The 24474-nt window shown below is 38.5% G+C and overlaps 3 protein-coding genes across 3 annotated transcripts; 2 read left to right on the forward strand and 1 right to left on the reverse strand.

Annotated features, from left to right (window-relative positions):
• The first annotated feature begins 891 nt into the window (after positions 1-891).
• ppp1r14d (protein phosphatase 1 regulatory inhibitor subunit 14D) lies at positions 892-10059 on the forward strand. Its single transcript, XM_086095288.1, has 4 exons — positions 892-1471; positions 8007-8087; positions 9151-9183; positions 9622-10059. The coding sequence occupies exons 1-4, from the start codon at positions 1292-1294 to the stop codon at positions 9688-9690; spliced, it is 363 nt and encodes a 120-aa protein (XP_085951414.1). The 5' UTR covers positions 892-1291; the 3' UTR covers positions 9691-10059.
• Positions 10060-10064: 5 nt separating this feature from the next.
• Positions 10065-14851, reverse strand: zfyve19 (zinc finger, FYVE domain containing 19). The gene is made up of 11 exons (XM_086095289.1): positions 14685-14851; positions 14474-14595; positions 14322-14375; positions 14083-14243; positions 13856-13998; positions 13681-13789; positions 12990-13208; positions 11814-11890; positions 11597-11698; positions 11316-11485; positions 10065-11134 (listed from the first exon to the last, which is right to left on the reverse strand). The coding sequence occupies exons 1-11, from the start codon at positions 14736-14738 to the stop codon at positions 11056-11058; spliced, it is 1290 nt and encodes a 429-aa protein (XP_085951415.1). The 5' UTR covers positions 14739-14851; the 3' UTR covers positions 10065-11055.
• Positions 14852-14895: 44 nt separating this feature from the next.
• On the forward strand, positions 14896-20836 carry bub1bb (BUB1 mitotic checkpoint serine/threonine kinase Bb). The gene is made up of 9 exons (XM_086094902.1): positions 14896-15010; positions 16121-16286; positions 16379-16438; positions 16524-16668; positions 16756-16952; positions 17203-17363; positions 17460-17650; positions 17742-17842; positions 18839-20836. Exons 2-9 carry the CDS (start codon positions 16138-16140, stop codon positions 19122-19124), a joined length of 1290 nt encoding a protein of 429 aa, XP_085951028.1. The 5' UTR covers positions 14896-15010; positions 16121-16137; the 3' UTR covers positions 19125-20836.
• The last annotated feature ends 3638 nt before the right edge of the window (positions 20837-24474 follow it).

The following is a 24474-nucleotide window of genomic DNA, read 5'->3' on the forward strand; positions in this document are numbered from 1 at the left end:
AATAGTTATTTGTGAATTGCAATTTACTTTATTACGCAATGATTAGTGACCTTTAAAAAAAAAAAAAAATTGTGCACTCGACAAACACTCCATTTATATATATATATATATATATATATATATATATATATATATATATATATATATATATATACATACATATATAATTAATACTAATACTACTCAAATCTAAACTATAATGAAGCATTTTCAAAAAGATAAAAATTAACAAAAGTCAAAATGCATTACAAAAAAATTACCATAATGACAATTCTAGGGGATTCTTCTTATTTTTTTCATTCCATGTGTTGTCCCAAATTGAATAATTGGTTAAGATTTTAAAATGAGTGAATGCACCTTGCTTTAGGAATGGTTCTAAGGAAAAATTTACTTTTAAATTGAGAGTGCGTTAACCTAATCTATGGACCAAGCCTGCTGCAAATAGCGAAAAACTGTAATTGAGTATGTAATGTTTATAATTGTCGATAATATTGATAGCTTAAACTGTAAGTATGCCACAAACAATGATCCCAAAACACTGACAACGTTATTCTTTCCATAATGTAAACGTACTAACATTTACATGTGCATATTTTATAACCATCAACCATAAAATCTTATATATATATATATATATATATATATATATTATTGGCCTTGTAAACATGAAGACCAATTTAACTTCAAAGATTAGTAAACGTTGAGCAAGTGCAAAATCATTATCACATTTGAGGAACACAAAAATAATCACTTAAGATTGTACATACAAATGCTATCATCTAAAATTGAATAAAATGTTTTAAGAGAAAAGGGGATATTTTATTATGTCAATTTTGACATATTTTCTGAAAGTTTGTTGCCCTTCACTGATTTACATACGTCCCCTTTAGATTAGTCTCCCTACGTTTTTTTTTTTTATGGCTGCAACTGACCTATGCTCTTCCGCTACCTGCTGCACTCGCACACACAAACAGCAAATACACCCCCTATCATATAAGTGGCATACGCACTCACACACAGAGGCGTATCTCATTACATCGTCCTCATTGTGCAGTCAGTGGGTGTTGCAAGAGAAGGCGAGAAGGAGAGCTTCACAGCGAAAGAGAGAGAGGGACAAGCAGTGCGAGTCCGAGTCAGAGAAGACAGACATTGAATACTAGACCAGGAAATACATACAGAGAGATAGTGAGGGCCAGAGCCTGTACTGCCTGCTCGTGTGTGTGTGCCCGCGTGCGTGCGTGACAGAGCCCGCTTGGTGTGTTTCCACGGGTCTCCTGAGGCCGTGGCAGCCATGGCGTCAGAGGCAAACACCCAGTCCAGAGTGATGTTCCAGTCCACGGGCAAAGTCGACGAGCCGGGGCACCGCAAGCTTGGCAAGCTGACCGTCAAGTACAACCGCAAGGACCTGCAGAGGAGGCTGGACATTGAGGAGTGGATAGACGAACAGCTGCACCTGCTCTTTGATTGTGAGGTAGGGTGTAGACACACTCGTAGCAGGGGAGGCAGTGACCCTATCCATTATAATGTTGCGTCGACAGATAAGGAGAAATGCAAGTGAGGTCGCTTCATAGACGAGCTAGCTGCACTCTCAGCTGTGCTCCAATTTTTCTGTAAGAGAAGTTGAAAGTGACAGGATGTCAGTCCTAACCATGGACGACTAAGAAGTAAATACAAAGCTGAGCAGCAATGTTCACAAACGCAGTCCACATCGGGACACAATCTAATGATGTCACCGGCTGCAAGTTGATTTGCATTAGATTCTCTCAAGGGGAAACCATGGCAACAGATGTCTCATCTCCCACGAGGCGGCTCAGCACAGTGGGAAGAGGGATGCCCGTTGGCTAACATGAGATGACGATGCAGATTAATGACAACATCACCGAGGCAGAGACAGCACATGATGTACTATGAGGAGACAGGAGGCCATGTGCAATTGACTGGTAATAATAAGACTCCTCGGAGCTCATTCAGACAGGGAGCAACAAACACACAGTTGTTTTTTTATTGGCTATGTTAACAAACAGGATGAACACCAACAATCCAGCTTTGTTCCCTATGCAACCTGTGGGTCAAGATCACTAAGTTATCTTTGATGTCCTCATCAGATTCATTCCGTTATCATGAAAATGTTTGTACGTGAATTTAGCACGTCTCGAACACTTATCTGGTAACTTCAGTGTGATTTAACTCATTCACTGCCATTGACGCCTATAAAAGTCAAAAATTCATTTGAACTATTTCTATTAGTTTAAAATTTTACCCCACTTTTGTTAACAAAAGAATGAAAACCTAGACATTTTTTTAAATAATCTTTTTTTTTTTTAAGAAAAAATATTTTTAAAAATTAGGGGCGGCAGGCGATTACATTTTTTTATTGTTTAATAATCGCATGACTTTAATAGTTAACTCACGATTAATCACAAATTTTATGTCTGTTCCAAATGTACAAAAAAACATTTCTAGGTTTTCATATTCTTGTTAACAAAAGTGGAAAAAAATGTTAAACTAATAGAAATAGTTCAAATGAATTTTTGACGTCGAAAGCCGTCAATGGCAGTGAATGAGTTAATAAGTGAGATAGTTATTTAAAAAAAATCCTGGTTTCATTGTCAGCAACAAGTTATTTAATAAAACAAGTCATATTAATGACTTATATTCTATTTACATAATTGAACATTTTACATGTGTCCATAAAATAGCTAGTGTCCACCCTGTCATTATGAGGTAACTGGTGATGTTTTCCCTGATGTTAGGACCAGCATTTGTCTTTCTTCAATGGAAAGGGTGAAATAGTGGATAGTCAAAGGATACATATTTACAATTAGGCTATGTTTAATAGTTTTCATCATATTATGTGTGTAATTGGCTGTTAAGCTGCACATGTCCACTCTGTCATAGTGAAATATCAAATTTACACAATACATGCAATTCACTTGCAAAATTAGTAATGTTGCTAAGTAACGATCCACCATGTGCTCATAAAATGCTAGCATTAGCTTAAAATGTCCACCCTGTTGCATATTTATTTTATTTTTGTCTGTTTGTGCTTAATAACTTTATAACTGTTAATAAAATAAAATAAAACATATGAAAACTTGACCAATACACATTTCTAATGGATTAACAGCTACTTAATACAAGGAATATGAAATTGACTTGAAAAGCTCAACATTTTGGGTGAAAGAGGGAAGTCACCAAAGTACCATGGCGATATTAACTCCACTAATGTACCACATGACCACATTATTTTTTAATATTGTTTGAATTATATAACTCCAAAATATGTGTCTGTACCTTTTCATGGGCCGAAAATGTTTTCAAGTTGTGAAGTTAAATGTGAAGTGTACTAAAGGATTATTTTTAGTATTTGAGGCTAATATCAAGACATTGTACTCCTAAAAGTTACATTCATGTACAGGTACTTTCTGTGAAATTGTCTTCTGGGTATTAGGTTGAGAATGTCCTAAAGACATGCAGTAACTGTACATTTACACACTTATTATCTAGATCTAATGTTTTATTTTTGTTCATATTACCATGAGAACCAGTGAACGTGCACATTTCCACTGTAAGCAGATAACATTTGTTCAGTTGTGATATTGCATATCATTATGTATTTGATTCTTTTTTATTATGCTGAAAATTGAGCCCATTCAGAGAAAAAGTTCATTATTGTATTTTAAGGGTTACAATCTCTGCTTCTTCACCCTTTTAAATCTGACAAACAAAAATGATCCATATGGGAAAGATTAATGTAGATGAAAGAAAGGCTCCTAATTTACCCACTTTATTTTTAATTTTTACAGCGAATCATTATCATGCTGGGATTTTTACATCATACAAGGCTAGGCACAGCCTGTCCATTTCTACATCAGGATTATGGTTCGAGTTAAACCATAGATTTGGCATTGCCTCAAGGGACGCGTACTCTGTTGGTTGGAGTCTTCCGCTATTGGAAGCTTTTACCAACAGTCCTTTGCATTACTGTCTAAATTATTTAACCACATCTCTAATTTATGCAAGCGCTGCCTTGGCCAGCTTCTTTGCCAGCTTCTTTGCCAACTTCACACCTTTAGGGAAATAGTAAACCTCATAGAAGGTGTGATCAGTAGAAATGAAAATGTCCACACCAGCAGCATTTAAGCCTGTTTATGTGGGCTGTCATCTGCGCTTTCCTGCACATTCATAAAATGTATAAATCAATAATAAGAGCTCGTTACTTGACATATAAATACTGGGGGATACTGACAGATAGCACTCCCTTCCTCGAACCACCGTGTCAACACCAAATTTTATTTTCTTAAGTTATTTTAATTGTCCTTTTAAAGTGAATTCTAGATCAATTATGTTACCCACTCAGTAGGCCTACACTGTAAAAAAACACAAATTTTATTTTACAGGTTTTTTTTCTGTATTTTAAAAATATCATTTAATTTACAAAAATAAACTCAGATTTTACATGTCAAATGTAAAACAATATGAAATCACTGTAACTGTAAAAAAAATATTTCTCTTGTTTAAAAAACAACAATTTAGAAATAGCTATATATTGATTGTTAAACTATGTTCACAAATGTATCGTAATTTCACAAATATTTGTTTGTTATTTAATGGAATAAAATGTAGAATTAAACTTAAAAAAAAAAATTATGTATATATATATATATATATATATATATATATATATATATATATACACTGAGAAATTAACAGTAAAAATGCGTAATTTTACCATAATTTCTTTGTGAATCGACAATTTTCTAAAAGTAAAAATAACTACAATTTCTGTGATGTCCTATAGGTGTTAGCATTCATTGTATTAACATTTATTTATGAAAGGACATCTAATGAGATATATAGAGAGTATATAAAAAAATAATTAAATGGTGGTTGTGTTTGCAAGGGCCTTGATCTCTAACAGGAAAGGCAAGAAGAGCCTGATAAGTTGAAATCGTGTTAGCATTTTCCTGGGCACGGTTTCCTTATTATCAAGGCAGTAAAAACATAGCGTGTCTTTGTGCCGTTTTGTTTTGCGTTCCTTTTGACATAGTCCCTTCAGCATTATTCATGATTATCAATGCACAGCTGTAAGGAATAAGTGTTTGACGTGCACAGTCTGTGTAAAATGGAATTATTCCTCAAGGCAAGGTCATAAATAAACAAATAAATACAATCAGTTGAGTGATATAGTGACTCAAGTACAAACCCCAGTTCAAATGAAGTTGAGATGTAATAATAAATAAAATAATAGTAATAATAATAAATAAAAACAGAAAACCATGATTTGCAAATTATTTTCAACGTAGCCCCTTAAAACCTGCTTCTTTTTTTCTTTTTTTTTTGCTGGGCAAAATATCATTTTTTCTCTAATCTAGACTCGAGGATAATATGGCTGGAATGTGTTGTAAACTTACAAGTGTATATGCAACATTTTTAACATGAACATCATGCAAATCAACTTGCGATTGTGATTGGTCAGTTAAGAGCCAATCATGAAACAGAAGTGTTGACATCATCCAAATGACGCGTTTTATTAGTTTAGACACACGAATATGTCATGTCCACTGGGACCATCTATGGGTCTGAAGGGGTTAAATTTTAATTTATACACTACAGAGAATATATTTTAAAACTCAAAGAAACCTTGTATTTTTTGTTTGCTTGTTTTTGGTAAATATTTACTCAGTTTGAATTTGATGACCAAAACACATTCCAAAAAAACTGGGACATGTTTACCAATGTGTTGCATCACCTTTCCTTTTAACATCACTCAAGAAGTGTTTGGGAACTGAGGACATCAATTGTTGAAGACAATTAGAATTGTTCACCATTCTTGCGATGTACAAGTTCAGTTGCTCAACAGTCCAGGATCAACGTTGTCGTATTTTGCGTTACGTAATGTGCCACATATTTTTTAAATAGGAAACGGGTCTGGATTGCTGGCAGGTCAGGCTGGTACTTGCACTCTTTTACTATGAATCCACACTTTTGTAATAGTGCAGAATGGGGCTTGGCATTGTCTTGCTGAAATAAGCTTAAGCATAAGTTGCTCCAAAACCTGCATGTACCTTTCAAAATTAATGGTGCCTTAAAAAAATGCACGTTACCCATGCTGTGGGCATTAATACACCCTCATACCATCAAGGATGCTGGCTTTTGAATTTTTGTGCTGAAAATAATCCAGATGACCATTTTCCTCTTTGGTCCGGATTCTTGTAATGTAGTGCCACCTGAGGGATCGAAAATCATGGGCACTTTACGTTTTGACTAGGCATTCACCTGCTGATGACGAAGCATCAGCAGCAACTGGGGTACTTTGACGTAGTCACAATGGCCTGGGATCGAACCCACAACCTCAGAGTTGCGAAATGACCACACTACCACTGAGCCACGCCAGCCTCCGCATTGTTCTTAACCTGTTGGACTATGCTGAAGCATTTACTCACAAAGTGCACCCTTATGAATTCCTGTGGAACGTTCCAAACAGTTTTTTTTTAAAAGTGCTCCTCTGCTTTCCCAGTCTTTTTTGGAACGTTTTGCAGGCATCAAATTCAAAATGAGCAGATATTTGATTTTAAAAAAGCAATAACATTTATCATTTTGAATATTAAATATCTTGTATGTGCAGTTTATTCTGTAGATTGAAAATATTTAGCAAGTAATTGTATTCTTTTTTTATTTATGTTTTACACAATATCTGAACTTATTTAGAGGTCTTGTTTTTTGAGTAGGAAAAGGGACAAAACAGCACACACAAGACATAATCCAATTGCTTACACATTATTGACCGCATCTATGTTGGCTTCTAGAGCTGAAACTTGGATATTCATAAATTCCAATAATAGCTCCAACATTTATTTTATTGCTTTCAACTGAAAAAAGTGCTACTGAGATGCTGCCCAGAGGCCTCATTAAAATGCTTTTTAAAAAAAATGTTTACACTTAAGGTACAATAAATCACATTTTGTGCAATAAAAAAATGCTGAAGTGGAAGTACGGTAGGGAAGAGTCACAGCAGAAAAACTCTGAGAAAAATAAACTATTTTATTCTCCTTGTGTACAATACGATGCAGTTTACATCCACTGTACTTTGAGGAATTACCATTATTCATTCGATGCTCAGCCAAAGCTAACCTGGCACAGTAAGTACTTATTGTAAGCAAAGTATGCCAAGAAAATAAAAGCAGAAGAAGTTTTAAATCAATGCTCAAATTAATTTTAACAAGATGTAATAGCTTATTGTTGGAATTTCATGAAGGTTTTTCCAGCATTGCAAGATTGCAGAGCTGCAATTATGTCATTGTAAGGAAAGTAAAAGAAAAAAAAAATCTTATGCAATACATCTGCAATCAGAGTTGGAAATAAGCATCATTGACCAAAGTAATTTAAAAAAATTGAAGAAAAAAATGCTGCAGATCTAAGCAGAATAACACGGGGTCCACCCTGGCAACATGTATCAATTAGAAGGGTCACGGGGGACCTGGCAAGAGGGTCCATCCGCTCTACCACTCAGCACTTCCCATTGATTAGCTCTCTCATCATCCAGAGAGCCGTTCAAGCCCAATCTTGCCCGGCAATGAAACCTTCCCAACCGGAAAATATTCCTCTGGAGAAGCAAACTACCCTGTCAAATACTGGATGAGCGTACCCCTTCTGGGTTTGGATAGAGGTGGTCAGGTTTCCTCCCAGGACACACTATAACGCTCTAAGGTCATAAAGTTTTGAAGATGACACATTTGTGAGTTATCTTTTATAGCCTCAATTGGCAGTTGTTAATGCAAAAAAGAAAAGAAAAAAGTAATAGTAGTCACTACACGTTTATGTCTTGGGTTAACAGGCACAGTAAAACACTGATGCTCTATTTTACAATATTTCCATCTCACTGACTGCTCAGTGATGTGGAGAGTTATTTCACTGGGTTTTTGGTTGAGATGTACTCTGTGAGCTCTGTGAGGGATGCAGAAACAAAATTTGATCTATTTAAGATTTTATTATGGCTCTTGCAGGAAGAAGAAATCCCAGAGTTGGAGATTGACATAGATGAGCTCCTGGAGCTGCCAGATGAGGGGCAAAGAATGCGAGTACAGGTACTTAATTGTATGTTGACAATGTTTTAAAATAGGATTTCAAACAACAAGGTTTGAACACATTCTTAAGTGTCCAATATTTAGGCACTTTGATCACTGTAACACTCTATTCCCACTTCACCTCAAGGTTATTATAATTAACAAAAACTAATGAAACTAACAAAATAAAATAGATACAATATGCTTTTACAAGAATGAAAACTAAGTCACCTAAATTATTACGGAAGCGTATTGCATTCACTTCAAAACAAAACAAAACAAAAAAACCCTTTCTGTTTTCTGACAAATTTTTTGGGGGAGCCTTTTTGTTTTTGTGTATTTAAAAAAAAAAAGTTTTTCTGAATATCTTTGACTTTTTTACTGAATATATAAAAAAACAAAAAAAAACATTCCAAAACACGGGGGGTCTGCAACAAGTCACTAGGAGTTCAGAGGTTAATTTTTTTTTTAAATACTCAGAAAAACAGAAGCTTGTGCTCTGTTTTTCTAAAAAAAAAAATATATATATTTTTTTGCTTTTTCGAAAATACCCCCCCCCCCCCCCCCCAATTTTCAGAATATTTTTTTTCTGTTTTTCTGACGAAATTTTCCTCCGGTTTTTCTGAATACGACCCCCCCCCCCCATGTTTTTGGATTTTCTTAATGACAGAAAAAATATATGCAGTAAAAGAAAAAAATATATTCAGAAAAACAGTTGTTTTTTTCCCAAGTGAATGCAACACACTTCCGTAATAATAGTTTTGTGAGATGCCAGCTACATTAACATTGACTTGTGGCTGGAATTCAATGTTGCAATGCTTGAATGAATTATTGACAAAACTGTTGGGCCCCTGTGAGTGGCCCTTGCTGTACACCAGTCTTTTTTCTACTTGTAGTTGATTCAAGGTGTTTGATGGGGTTCAGGTGAAAGATCTCAAGTTCTTCCAACATACTATCCCGTCCACTATAGATTAACAAATGAAACAATGATTTTCCCAAGACTTGGATAGATATAGAAGATATGGCTTGCATACTGTAGAAAATGTCTAACCTGTTTTGTGTGCTTTTCTTGTGCTGCTCTCAGGAGTTGTTGCAGGAATGCAGGAAGCCAATAGAGGTGAGAAGTTAAAATTTGTTATACTACTTTTTTTGATATTGCATGCAGGCGATCATGTTTGGATCACAATCGAGGTACAGTGTTCTTAATGAAAGATCGGGTCTTGTTGTGTGGAGTTTATATGTTTCCCTGTGCTTGAATGGGTAAACCGGTTTCCGCCTGCATGCCAAAAACATACATGTTAGGTTAAGTGAGGACTCTACTTTTTATTATCTATAAGCTTAAGTGTGAGTGTGAATGATTGTCTAGATGTGCCCTGTAAGTGACTGGCTGGTCCCAGGGTGTATTTCGCTTTTCACCACAAATCAGCTTGGATTCGCCTGAGCTCAGCAATACGCAAACTGTAGAACATTGATATGTTAATATGTATGGTGCATGTTCATTATTACAGAAAAATATGCCAATGGAGTTAAACGCATTTTTATGCATATTCCTCAGGATTTTGTCAACGGGCTGCTCTACAGGATAAAGGGACTACGCAAAATGTCCGGCCCCTTGAAGAAGTAGTTCCAGGCCATATAAAGAATTGAGACAATGGATTCTCATTGGCTCCGATCCCTCATGTGTTAACCGTTTGGATGCCTGTATGTGCAGTTCACGTCCTCTAGGGGCTTCTTTGTGCCCTCTGCCCAGGTCAGCATCAGTTGGACACTGAAGCAGTCAGTCGAAATTCAATGATTCCCTTTGAATTTGTGGACTGTAATGACATCATGTCTCTCCCAAAAATAAGGCACATGTGATAATAGCTGTAATATTACTCAAGATATTTTTCTCATCTGTAAGACTGTACATTTTTGTTTGCTTGTTAATGTACATATATTTTCATTCATATAAGAGTGCTGTATGACAATAAAGTGAGACATTTTCAACACTGAGTCACATTTGATTGAAATGTCAGTTAACCGGTATCGGTCTTATTTATTAGACACACACATTTACGACAATACAATTAGACCATGAGTCATATTTCCAGAAAGTATTTTATGACATTTATTTTTCAGCACGGCACAGGAAGCCTAAGGGGATGTTGACATGTCAAGTTTAGGAGTAAACAGCAAAAATCATCATCAGCAAGGTCCATTAAGTATGCATCCATTATCCTCTCCCATTTCCTGTCTGTGTACGACATAACCAGAAAAGGCAAACACATTAACGACCTCCATACAAAGCTTAATGGAGCTCCCAGAGGAGTGCGATGATGGTTCCTCCTCAGTTGGCTAGACATTGATGTGTCTTGATGAGACTACACTCTGCCGGTCACACATGAGGGTCTTTGGCTCCATCAGGGTCCATTACAGTAATTTGCTTGAATTTTCCATCACTCTTCACTTGTGGCCTCTCTACTAGACTGGCACATTTCAGCAACGTGATCATACAAACTGAAAAACTACAACAAAAATACAGTAGATCTCGCCATCTCTAGAAGACACCCTGCAGCAGCCATTGTGAGGAAATTACATGCAAGGAGAAGCGAGTCAATGCGGTGATGTTCGACACACATCCAAACATAATTACAAGTGCGGCTGAGGTGCCTGCCAATGGAAAAACAAAACCCTCAGTGATCCTTTTATGCCAACTCTGTGGAGCTTTGTCTGAGGTTGTAAATCATCCCAAAAGAGCTTTGCTTTTTGTGTTAGTTGTCAACAATTAAAAATCCTCAACTATCAAACAAAACTAAAAAACTCAAGACTGATTCCTATGTTGACATGTAGATGACTTATTTAGTAATTCCTTTATTAATATTAATTTACCAAGTACATTCATGACGGGATTAAAAGATGCATGTTTTGAAGTAACTGTCAGACTTTCTTAGTAACATTAAGTGTTCCATTAATGGCACAAGGTGTCGCAGTGTTGATTAAGCCGCCATCATCAGGACTTCCTTTTCTTTTTCGGTGCAGTGTAATTGGTGGTGCGGTGCTCCTTCCTGTCGTTCTTATCGTGTACTTCCCTGCGGATGTAAAAGGGAGCGGATTGAGAATTCATAACACTTTAAATACTTTATACGCATGCTGCTCAGCAATATGGCAACAGCTTGCCTCCCAATTTATCTGGGTCATGGTCTGCACTCGCAGGCACAGGAGAGCCACCGTGAAGTGTTCTACAATCATAGCAAACTCATGTTATGCTACCTGAAGCAGCGATTACAGAACAGGTCTCCATCACAGGTGTGACAGCGTAAAGTGGCATCATGGTTACAGATCCAACACCACGGAAGTTCTTCGTCATCGCTGTCTGATGGCGGATGCACGGATCTCACAGGTGCTGGTGGAGTCCTACTCTTGGTGGCGGGAGCTTGAGTCTGCCAAACAGATTTAAAAAAAAAAACACGATATGTATATATATATATATCTTAGGGATTATTACTAACAGATCATAAATACACAATTATATTTTGCTTTGTGTTTAATACAGGCTTCTTAGAGGTGTTTTTCTTCTCTGTGTTTTTTGCTTCACTGTGTTCTAGAGGTATGTTGTAGCCACTGGCCTCGTCCAGGGCAGCTTCTTCTGAGAGCTGCAACAACAGACACACATGAATTACAGCAGTTACCGCTCTTAAGCGGTCTTAAAATCAATGTGTGTGTATTATATGAGAGCGGCGCTGTCGTCCACATGCGCACACGCCATACCTGCTTTAAAACCCTCTTCATGGCTTCATCCTCTGTCTCCTCGTCACTGTCAGGCTGTTTGTAATCTTCCATCTTAACTAGAAGTGACATACTTTTTTTTAAAAACAAATTACAAAAGGCGTGTATACCTTAAAATGAAAATCAAGGCAAACATTTTCTTTACAATATGTTCTATGCGCCCCCTCTAGTCTAAACACGGAATTTTGATTAATATGAATTAAGCGGCAAAATGAACTACGGATAGACAGATTATCGGCATAGATATTGGGCATTTTTACAAATAGCGTTTTTTTCCAAAATTTGACAGCCGATAAAAAGTCGAGCTAAAACCATTTTTAGGGGAACTATTTTATTAACTTTATAAAAGATGCCGCTGACCCTGGGAACTTTCAGAACCTTTTGTTTATGTTCAACATTAAAACAAAAAAAAAAGCTTTGAAAGCTTTCAGGGTTTTATTATTTGGGGAAAAAACATCTATGGTATTTACTTATTTAAGTTTCCATTCAACTTTTTTAAGACAGAGACTTTTTAAGATTAAAGAAAACTTCTACATTTTGAAAAGTCTGAAAATTTGTTAGATAAGCATTAATGCTTTAGGTCATTACAACAAAGTCAAGACTGGCATTTGTATTGAATTTTTTTTTAACGGTAACGTTTTTTTTTAATGAATATCGGCTTCAAATATCGGTTATCGACCTACTTGATTACTAATAAACGCCATTGGTATCGGCCCTGAAACCCCCCCATATTGGTCTATCTCTAAAAGGCACCCACTTTTATCCATTTTAGGAGCGTCCATTTTGCCTCTTGCTGGTGACTGAAAATGACATCAGTGCTTAAGGACATAGCTTGCGAATGTCACATGACCAAACACAGAGAACAGATGAGCTGTGATTGGTTGTTACCTGAGGCCTTAGGTACTGTGATGTCATCAAGTGGGGAAATGGCCACCCCAGAGATGGATAAAAACGGGGGGGATTTTTCTGCTTAATTTATATTCCACAAACACAATATTATCAGAATGCTGTGTTGAGATTAGTGGTTGCACATAGCAAATATTATTGTAAGGAATTTTTCACTTGACTTGCCTTTTATAGTCACAATAAAACTTTACGCAAGTGTGGGTTTCTTGCGCTTATAAACACTGTTGTAGTTTACTGAGATGTCTGTCGAACCTTTGTCTGGGTCCTGGCCTTTCAGCTGTGCGAGCCTCTTGGTCATGTTGAGGATTTTTTCTGTAGAATTCTGATCCTTTCTCAGCTCCTTATGGGCCTCTTCAAGCAAACGTGCCGCCTCAGTGTCAAGCTGCCTCCTTGAGTCTTGGTTCTCATCCATATTGTCCTGTAGTGTCCAGTCCTCCCCTTTGTTAAGATCATTCATCTGCCCACCATCACCTGAGGCGACAATAGAAAACCCAATTGTGGCCCGATCGTCGTAACACCTGATACTAATGTAGCAAATGGTTGAGTGATATTTTTAATCTTTAAAAAAAAAAATGTGTTCCCGTAATGACACCCCTTCAAGATATCTCTTCACATGAAAACGATTGCTAAAAAGATTAAGGACCATTGCCTTCATAAAAACAAAAAATACACTGTGCATTATTCATATGTAAATGCTAAGTGAATATTTTAATAATCTTGTACAGTACTTGACTTCTTTTTTGAAGCATTAATATTAATTTGTGCAATTGCAATGCTTTGCAAAAATCTTAGTGAGGCTAATACACAGCAGTCATAGCAAGGAATCCAATTGTACAGTAAAGACAGTAAACTACCGGTTATGGCAGGGCCACCACAACTGGACTCAAAGAGGCTAAATGTCAGACCCGATGTTACAACGGTTTCATAAAGCATGCTTTCTTACTGTATCCAGGATTTTCAAACTGATTGTCAATGCCAACTTCCTCTGTCAACTGAGTAAGAAGGTCATCGGCTTGCTCGGTCTGAGTCCTGTTATCTGGAGGCTGGTAGACCTATAAAGTGGAACACATGCACGTCTGTGACGATAACAAGACATGCTATGTTAGGGTTGAACTCACAGGTGGAGGAGCCTGAGAAGGAGGAGTTTGGCCCTTTAAAATTGCTAGCCGGTCTTCCATCTCCTGGGAAGAAGGTACTGGCTGGCTGGGAGCTTTAAGGGCAGCGAGCCGAGCCTCAATCTCTTTTTCAGAAGGGATAGACTCTGTACAGGAGGTAAAAGCAGCATCAACAAGTGAAATAACTGTCACCTAAACTGATCTTGTTTCTAAATAAGAAATGATAATACTTGGTTTAGTGTCTTCTTTCAGCTTTTGAAGCCTTTCAGTAATTGCCTGATCTTCCTTACTTAGGCCTTTAGAAGTGGGAAGACCTGCTTGAGACGGTATACTGCCTCCGTGTGGTTGTGTCTTCTGTTCCTGCTGTTTGGCTTCAAACGCAGCAACTCGTCTGTGGAGCATTTTGCTTTGTTTTAGGAATACATGATTCCTACAAACACTAGGATTTCAAACGTGATGATAAACTCACTTTTTGTAGTTTTCAGGGGGAGACCATCTTCCCGCATCGTTTGACGTTTTCCCGCTAGAAACATCAAATTGGTACATAATAAAAATAAATCACTCCCTGAATTGTTAATAACGCTATCACATAGAGTTAATGTTAATTCTCAAGAGATCTACCTTGTAAGATTTCCATGGCATTGGTTGCAGACCTTCTGCTGGGTGTTGCCATAACGTGGCACCACAGCATTAAAAGTCAAGCAGCTGGAGCAGAAGGACCGGCCACAGCTTTTACATCCCAGCTAGGAGCAAAAATAAATAAAAGCACATAACGCTATTACACCCTCGAAAGAAATGTGATGATGACCATCGCCCGATTGAATCGACTTACCTCCTTTTTAAAAACACCGAACTTGGCGGTACAACAATAACAACGGTTATCCATGAGTTATAAATTGACGAAGATTGCCGCTATGTAAATATGTAAGGCGACACAATTTCAAAGTCAATCGAATTACACTACTCGTCCTGCTCCCCTTTACAACCCAAACAGGAAGAAGTCCGGAAGCTTTCATGTTACGTCATATCCGGTTTGTGATTCCTCCTATGAGCTGTCGCCCAACCAAAAAGCGGTCCTCGTTCAAAACAGTAACGAAGCTGACTGCTCGGCTGCACTGCTATCAACAGAGAAGCTTGATATTTTGACGCACACAGTTTGTGAGTTTTAGCCAAACTATTATTTAACAGAACATGTGTACTGTAGTAAGTGGGGGATTAGATGCCACCATTTGCTCAACAGAAACTGTTATATCGATCGAGTTAAAAAATAATTTTACCTAGCTAACGCGTTAGCCTCCACGTTATGCGTTCGTTATAACAAGAGCAAATGCGACACTGCTTCTTCAGTTTTAAATTATTTCCACTGTAAAGTATCATGGATTAATGCATGATGATAAATCGCAACATTTATGTGTTGTTAATCCAACATTGGATGTTTTATTTGATACTCAGTTACGTAACGTTTTGTTACGCATGTTTAATTTCCGGGATACCACCCGCAGATAGATAGATGTCGTTGGTCCTCCATAATAAGTGATATAAACACTATAAACAAACAGGATTTTACCCTTAATAGCCCCCACCCCCAATAAAACCCCTCTAGTAAGCTTTCTTCTAACATGCATCAACCTCCATATAATGCCCCCCACCCCCTTCATAGATTATTTAAAAAAAAACAGAATGAGTGCTTCTTCTTGGGAAAATGCCCCTTTAGTCATAACGTGTATGTAAACACAATTCTTAATGATCATTTAATGTCCAACAAATTAACATTATAAAATAAAAACCTTGAAACTGCCTCATGGTCTTTTCGAAACAATAGAGACCATGGCAAATATTGCATGCACATATCTCGTGGCAAAATCGTAAAGAGGTAGAAAAAAATATATTAATATAATAACTAATAACCAAATAGTCAAGTTAGTACAACGGACTGTTCTTTTTGTAAAATATAACCTCTCTGTTCGCTGCCATGCCATCAGCGGAAGCAGCGTAATTACCGGGGACACGCTCTGAACTATGCAAGCTGCTAAAAAAAAATCCTAGTAAATACATTTGAATTAATCAATATCACCCAGCCTACTTTTTAGCTATACCATTGTGTACCCAGAGAGCCATAACACATTTCTGACTATAGTGCTTTGTGCATTAAGAATGGAGGATGTTGGAGGACCACCACCTGTACTGTATGTTGTATCGTTTTAATAATCATCACAATTGATTCTTAAAAATGCATTTTGTGTGTGTGTCTGTGTTAATCTTTCTGAGGCCTGCTGCATTCCATAATGGCAGAAGGGGAGGATGTGGATGTGGAATGGGAGCTCTGCAAAGAGAACATTCAGCCTCTGAGACGTGGGAGAAACATGTCATCCTTGCTCCAGGCTCTCAGTCACAGTAAAGATGGCCTCAACCCTGCCATCCTCCAACAAAGACGGTGTGAATGATTTAAACAAACACATGACATTGTATGTTTTAGTAACTGTAAAATTATGATGATGTTTGTGAATACGCTGCATTTTTTCGTAGGGCCTTTGAGTCTGAATTGCGACTGTATAATGGAGATGATCCACTTGATGTTTGGGACCGGTAAGGCAGTGTAAATAAATTGAGTACAGTAGCAATGTGACCACTCTTTTAATTAATGCTGATCATGTGGTTCTCCGTTGAACAGGTACATCAAATGGTCAGAGCAAATGTTTCCCCAGGGAGGAAAAGAGAGCCACCTGAGCACACTGTTAGAGCAAGCCGTGACACGATACACAGACGAAAAGAAATATCACGACGATCCTCGCTATGTTGACTTCTGGATCAAATATGTACGTCTTCTGATATTTAACACCAAGCTGTCACTTTAACATGCTGCTGTAAAAATAATTTTGTTTGGGGGTGGGGGTGTTTGTTAGGCAGGGTACTGTTTAGAGCGCTTGGACATTTACAGGTACATGAAAGCCCAGGGAATAGGGATCACCCGGGCGTCCTTCTACATCGCCTGGGCTGAGGAGCTTGAGAACCGTGGCGACTTTCTCAAAGCCGACTTGATCTTCCAGGAAGGACTTCATATGTTTGCCCAGCCTCTTGACAGGTTGCAGCAGTTTCACAAGTAGGAAATGAAAAATGGCTATCCAATATAATAAAATTATCACATACTGTGTTAATCTGTCACAGGCTACAGCCCAATAGAAAATTGTAATGTATATTTTAGTCGCACTCCATAATATTGTACTTCGTTAAAAATGGGGAAAAAAGAGTAAGGGTGCAATTAAAACTTTTTTTAAAAATTGTTTTTATTCTGGTGTTTCATTTTCAACTGTAAAGTCCCTGCAGCTAATCCAAATGTTCTGTGTTATTAGGTCGCTGCAGGCTCGCGCGTCCTGGCAAGCGATGAAGAAAGTCGATGATAGCGACAGTGATGACGAGTCCAAAGAACCTGAAAGAATTTCCCTTGCCGAGCTCAAAACGCGGGGCAAGAAGGCTGCCGTGCCGATCGTTAGAACTGGAGCTGCCATTAAAAGTAAGCACAAAAATAAAGACCCCACTCAAATACAAAGTGTAGACAAAGAAAGTGTTTGGTGTGAAAAGTTTAAATATCGATATGTATCGTATGTAGGTGTCTCAAGGGGCCTGAGTTTGCGTGCTGATGCCATTGAAGAAAGCAGCAGCAACAGTAAACTGGTGATTTTTGATGAGAACAAGGCAACCGCTGGTCCCTCAGAACCAAAATTCGAGCCTTGGTTGGCTCCTCCTACTGCAAGGGCAAAAGAAAATGAGAAAAAGGTGGAAAAATGGTGCGATGTCAAGGTAGGATAAAATGTTGGTTCGTTTTGATGTGTTTCTTTTGTACACTGTAATGATGTTTGCTGACATTTCCCTCCATTTTTGTACATCCAAGATGCGCCAGAAGTCCAAATTTGGAAACACGCCGATGGCTGTGCCTCCTCTTAAACCCACTTTCCAACCATTTGTTGACCAGTCAGACGAGACTCCAAAAATGTGAGTAACCAATATTGAACACGTAGTCCACTCTTTTTAATTTTATTGAAAATGTACAGTAGCTTGCTTAATTGATTTCATGCAAAAGAGATCAAAATGGCAATTTTGCTCAATTAATTCTAAAAATGTGCGATGTAGTGTCATCTAGTGTTGAAATTGCAGATTGCATCTCACCCGCCTTCCTTTCCAAGCTTGTTTGATGGATCCTGTCCACATTGTGCTGGCCTACTTTGGAATGACATGATTTTTTTTGACTGCATTTAAAACCACCTCTAGTATCTATATCGTAATGCCCTAATATACATTTGTAAATTAAAATTTATATATCTGCACAGAAAGAGTTAACAACAAAAATATGCATGGTGAGCATATGCTTTTTAAAGGGGAAGTCAATCCCCCAAAAAATTATTGACAATAATATGTTTTATGGAGCCCCACTAGTCTAAATACAGTATTCTGGTTAATATTTCGTTAGTGGAATATGATTTAAGCTGAAAAATCCAACAGTTTTGATCAATATCAGAAGGCAGCCATTTTGCCACTTGCTGTCGGGTGAAAATGACATCACAGTTGCTCATGTGTCAGGTAGCAACCAATCACAACTCAGCTTCAGAAAACAGGTGAATTGTGGTTGGTTGGTTGTTGCCTGAGCCCCGAGCAGCTGTGATGTCAGCTTTAGTCGACATCAGGTGTCAAATTGGCCGCCCCCCTGAGATGGATAAATACGGCTGGATTTATCCATCTGTGGTCTTAGTCCACAAATGTAATATCAATCAGAATGTCACGTTAGACTGCGTGAGGTCACATATTGTTGTCAAGAAATGTTTAAGGTTGACTTCCCCTTTACAATTGGAATATTATTATAAAGCAAATAGAAAATGTATATGTATGTATAATAATATTGGTTTCCTTGTGCATGTGATTCAAATTCACGTCTTGATCGCTGAAAGTAAGCTTTTTCCCCCTTTCCTCTGTGGTGTGCGACCGCTCGCTCAGGACGCCGTGCAAGATCATCCCGACAGTGAACAACATTTTGTCAGCACGCAAGCCCTGCAGAGACGACACTCCTCTGAAAAGGCTGCTGGAGCACCAACATCAACAGAAAGAGGGCGAATCGGGCAAAGAGCTGGAAAAAAAGAGCATGTACTGTAAAGAGCTGCTCTTTAGCGGCACCACCGAATTCAGCTTAGAGGAACTGCGTGCCGAGCTGTACTTCAAGAAGAAGAATTCGCAGGTGGTCAGCTGCCCTGACAAGCCAGCGACTGGCCCTGAGATGAAATAAAAAGGCAAGCATATTGACTGTATACTCTCCAATAGTATACTTTAAAAATCACAATCATTAGCACAGGCAATGATCTGCTAAATATTTAGTGCCACTATTACTGTTTTCATGTTCTGACTTGTTTTTTTGAAGGATCAGCAAAGAAACAAATAAAACAAATGATGACAAATATCACTCACTATTAGCAACGATACATTAGCCCCTTTTCCATTGTACCGCTTTTCACATTGGAACGGCCTTCTTGAGCCTTACTGGTTGCTTTGCCATTACACTTTTCCGGTGCTGTACAATGCAATGGAATGCAATGAACCTCCTTGGAGGTGGTTTTGCTTCACAGGCAAGCGGGGCCATGGCCTCGTAGATCGAGGAATTTCTTACGTAATAAGAGATTCGGACGCTGACGTCACGCGCCCCAAAATGGGCGTTAGCGCAGCCATTTTGGCAGGGTGGAAAACACGTCTGCCACTTTTGGTTAACGGCAAACGGCACACTTTAACAATGATTGACAGCTGTTGTGGACCAGCTGCCACAACGAGAAGAAGCAAAAAAAAAAAGGGGGGGGGTCGAGCATTCTCCAGGTTACCAAAAGAGGAATCAATGCGTAACCAATTGATCACAGCGGCCATAAAAAGGAAGAACAACAAGATGGAGGATTTGGGATCCTCTTCATTGCTTGTGTAGAGATCACTTCATATCAGTCAATGTCAATTACTGAATCAGTTAGTTGTTTTGATGTAGCTCGATTGTATAGTTATTAAACAGAATCAGCAGATGTTGGGGTAAATAATCTGTTTCGTTCGTTTGTGCTGCTGCGGGTAATAGATATTACACAGTTGAATTTAATAACTGACCAACACCATAAAGAAGACTTTTTACGGCATAAATGACAGTGGCCGCTAAATTGCTAACGTACCTGAATAACACTGCAACACTTGCGTGAAACTGCTAACTTTGATGCCATTTTGACCACACATAAAGGGTAAATAAATCCGGATTGTACAAACTTGTAAAGACTTTGTATGATCAGATTTGAAAGCACTCACCGGTGTAAGAGGGGGGGGGGGGGTAATTCCACACAGCAGCATCGCCGAGTTGGAAGGAAAAAAAACTTGCGCATGTATATCATGTCCTTTTCCATTAAAGTGATTGTCAATGCTCTTGATTGTCAATGCTCTTGGGAAAGTTGACGGATAAACGCTAGTTTTTGCCCTCGCCATTAGTCCATTAACGCTGCGCCGCTACTTTCCTGCCACAGGGGGCGTGTTCAGAGAAATAGTCACGTGACGTCTGGATCTTGATTTGGCAAGGAACTCCACTGCACATGCCCATTTCCTGGTTTTAAAGACAGCGAAACTTACTTAACCATACTTACAATTTCCTATTCAATGTGGAACATTGGAGCATGAAGCATAAAGTTGTGTCCCATAGATGATTTATAATTAGATTTATTTGTACATCACTTGTTTGTTACCCTTATTTAGGTTCCAGTTAATGCAGATTTGATGTCACATAGATAAGAACAAACAAGATTATTTTACTGTTACAGCGTGATGTAAATAAACTCTTTTATATACTGAATCTGCTTCTACATCTACTTCTCTTTGTCCAATAGTGAGTTGTTCCTACATTCTTTCTTTCTGTTCTTTATGTGGTTTCACATTTATGAAAAGTTGGGTGCTACACCATCCTCAATAAAACTCTTCATTGACAAATGTTTTGTGTTGCATTAATGAACCATTAAAGATGACCATAATTATGATGTTTTAAATTCATATAAATACTGAGATTTGAGCAATCAGAATTGGACGGCACTATTTGGCTGCAATCAGCAGAGGTGCTGGTGATGGGAAGTTGGAACTTGTGCTTACAAACATTCAGAGATTCTCTCATCCCATAAAAAAAGATGCATTGTTAATTGTCCTTATAGTTGATCAAACTAATGTACTCCAGGTTCCCCTAATCCTAATTCTTCATCTTGACATTTTGCATTATTCTGCGTTGTCCGGCAGTATGATTCCAATGAAGTGAGGAATCCCTTGATTTAAGGAAACTATTACAGCCATCTGGCTTGATGTTAATCGTTTGTCCAACCGTGGTTTATCCTGCTGGCTAAAGTAGCGCTAATCTACAGTGCTGATGGGATCTCCTTTACACACACACAGAAACACAGTTTGCAGAGCAGATGTTGATGAATGGCTGGAGGATAGGTGGTCATCTCATTAGCAAGTTAAATCCTTCCATTACAATGCTAGGCCTTGGTCCTTCCCCATGACACCGACGCGCTGTGGTGCGGCGGCAGGCTGCTCCCACGTGGAACACTGGAGAAAAGTGACTTTAATCACATAGTGGAAATATGACTGCCAGCCAAGATCCTCTCAACTGGTGAGTTGCCAAACTGTCTACTTTAAAAAAAAAATTGGCTTGGAGAGCTGAGAGCAGCTGAAATTCGCTGATAAATGATGGGAAACATGATGCACTGCCACGGTACTAACACAGCATAACCACATTATAATCTACGGCTTGCTTTTTGACAGGACTTATTAAAAGCTCATCCCATGAAAGAAAGCCAGCAAGCAGGCAGCGAGTCCGATAACAGAAAATCCATAGCAACTTCTTTTACTGCAGAGTGGCGAAATGGTGTAAGCAGGCCACATTTGTGCAGACAGGCCCTCAGAGCATGCAGCTTTTTTTTGTACTGAGCTCTTACTTTGAAAGACAATCGTATTCATGTTGTGCTTTTAACCTAGTTTCCACCCCAGCCCTGTTTCACTTGTGGAAATCACATAAACCTATTTCATAAAAGCGCAGAAAGAAGCTACACTTGGTTGGTTTGCCTTGGAAAACCCCAGAAGCATATTGTTAGTGTAATTTATACAGGGTTGTCAATTTCTGACAGGCAAATAAATGAATACAGGGAAAATAAGTCATAATAGAACATATTTTCTTGGAAGATATACCCAAACGTACCTCATAACTTAAAATCTTTTCTTTCTTTTTTTATTAACAGTTATTAATCTTACTGTTTTGCCTACTGGTTCATAGGTTTAATCTGCATTTTACCTCATGAGGTTGATTTAATATTTTATGCATTGTTCAATGTTTAGCTTGAGTTTTGGCATGATGCCAATTCACTGTCCTCCACATAAACACACCAGCAAAAGGTAAATCTCGATTGTCCTCTTTTAAACATTTCTTGGCAATAATACGTTATATTTGACCTCACTAGTCTAAACATGACATTCTGATTATTATTACATTTGTGGAATATGAGTTATGAAGCAAAATCCAGCCGTTTTTATCCATCTCAGGGGGCGGCCATTTTGCCACTTGCTGTCAACTGAAAATGACATCATGTTGCTCAGGTCTCAGGCAACAACCAATCGCAGCTCACCTGTTTTATGAGGCTGCGCTGTGATTGGTTGTTACCTGAGACCTGAGCAACTGTGATGTCATTTTCACTGGAAAGCAAGTGGCAAAATGGCCGCCCCCCAACATGGGAAAAAAACGACTGCATTTTACACAATATTAACCAGAATACCATATTAAGACTAATGGGGCTGCATAGAACCTATTATTACTGTAAAATATATATACATATATATTTTTTGGGGGCGATAAGTTTGTTACCCCTATTTTTAAGCAAATGCATTTATTCCATCTCTATATCTTGAGCCTTCTGACCCATTGTGCAATCCTTACAACTTCAGCAAAAGAGTGAATTGAAATGTAAAATATCAAGGCAGTGCTATACATATGCAGGATCCAGGCTTTCATATTAATGGGATGCTGGTTTAAACCCTCCGTTACCATTACAAATCTCTTCAAAACCATTCACTCAGGCTTTAGCAAGCAAAGTTATCACCTCTGACACCGAAGCTCACCGATCAATTCAAATAAAGCCAATGGCGATCTTATTAAAACGTCATTTTTAACATGTGATTTATTAGCATTGGGCCAACCGGGCACTATAGATTTGTGATTATTAGATTTTGGAGGGGGAAATTCAGCTAAAATTTTTCTTTACAATAATATGTTGTACGTGCATGCCACTACTCTAACACGTTTTAATTAATATTGCGCTTGTGGGATATGAAATAAGCAGCAAAATCCACCTGTTTTTATCCATCTCAGGGGGCGGCCATTTTGCCACTTGCTGTCAACTGAAAATTACATCGCAGTTGCTCAGTGCTCAGGTAATGACCAATCATAGCATGATGCCATTTTCATTGGCAGCAAGTTGCAAAATGGCCGCTTCTTGAGATGGATAAAAAAAAAGAGTGGATTTTGCTGCTTATATCCCACAAGCCCAATATTAATCAGAATAACATGTTTAGACTAGTGGGGCTGCATAATACATATTTTTGTAAAGATATTTGGGGGGGGGGGGGTGTTGACTTTCCCTATAAAGCATTAGTATCAACATAATGACGTTTTGCTTATTTTCAAATCGTTGCTATCGTAAGAGATTCATAATGAACCATAATGCACAGCATATTTTTGACATTGATGCAGACAAGTGAATCAGAGTGTGGGGGTCATATCGCCCCAAGAGGAAAATGTATCATTGTTATGCATATTGCTCCAGTCGATCCCGTTTCGCTTGGGTTTATATGATGTGTAAGGAGGAACATCATCATTTAAGCCCGTCCGGGGGCCTCTGCAAGCATTCCTCGTATCCAAACGGCATGTTTTACATGCATGCCCCAAATCCTGCTTGCGCTGCTAGCACTTTCTGCTTGACTTGACCCCAATACATTTGCTTTGTGCCTTGTCTTAGCGGCTGTATAAATTATTCAGACAATAATTGTGGTGGGAAGAGAAGCGAATGTTTCACTCGAGGATAGGCCCACATGTAGACCTTTAATTTTCACCCTGCGCAAGACTTTTCTTCCAAGTCACAAAAAGAAGGTTGCAAGGATGAGGATTGTACCTTCTACAGAAATAGCATAGTACCCTTCCAGGTTCCAACCCCTCCCTTTTTTTTTTTTATACCTCTTCTGCCATCTGCCATCCCCGACCCTGTCATACCATGGATAATGCATTTGACTGAACAGCAGCACCCTCATGTTCTCATGTCACCCAGATTACGTGTAAGGGAGACAGCCTGGTGGGGGCGTGGGGCAGATGGATGAAAGGAATCCCAGGTGTACTTGAGGTCTCCTCTCCTTACAGTCACTGGATACCAGACGTAACGCAAAAACACTCGTGCGTCCCGTGCGCGCAGATACATGCACACCCTACCGTCAATTCTTTTACAAAGACAGCCCAATGAGAAAGTGGGAGGGGGCAGAGAAGGAGGGAAGTGATAAAAAGGGAGCGAGAGAGAGAGAGTGAGGGAGGGCGGGTGTGT

This window comes from Leptonotus elevatus, chromosome 14 (genome assembly GCF_054856555.1).
Source record: "Leptonotus elevatus isolate MCC_2025b chromosome 14, RoL_Lele_1.0, whole genome shotgun sequence".
Classification (NCBI taxonomy): domain Eukaryota; kingdom Metazoa; phylum Chordata; class Actinopteri; order Syngnathiformes; family Syngnathidae; genus Leptonotus; species Leptonotus elevatus.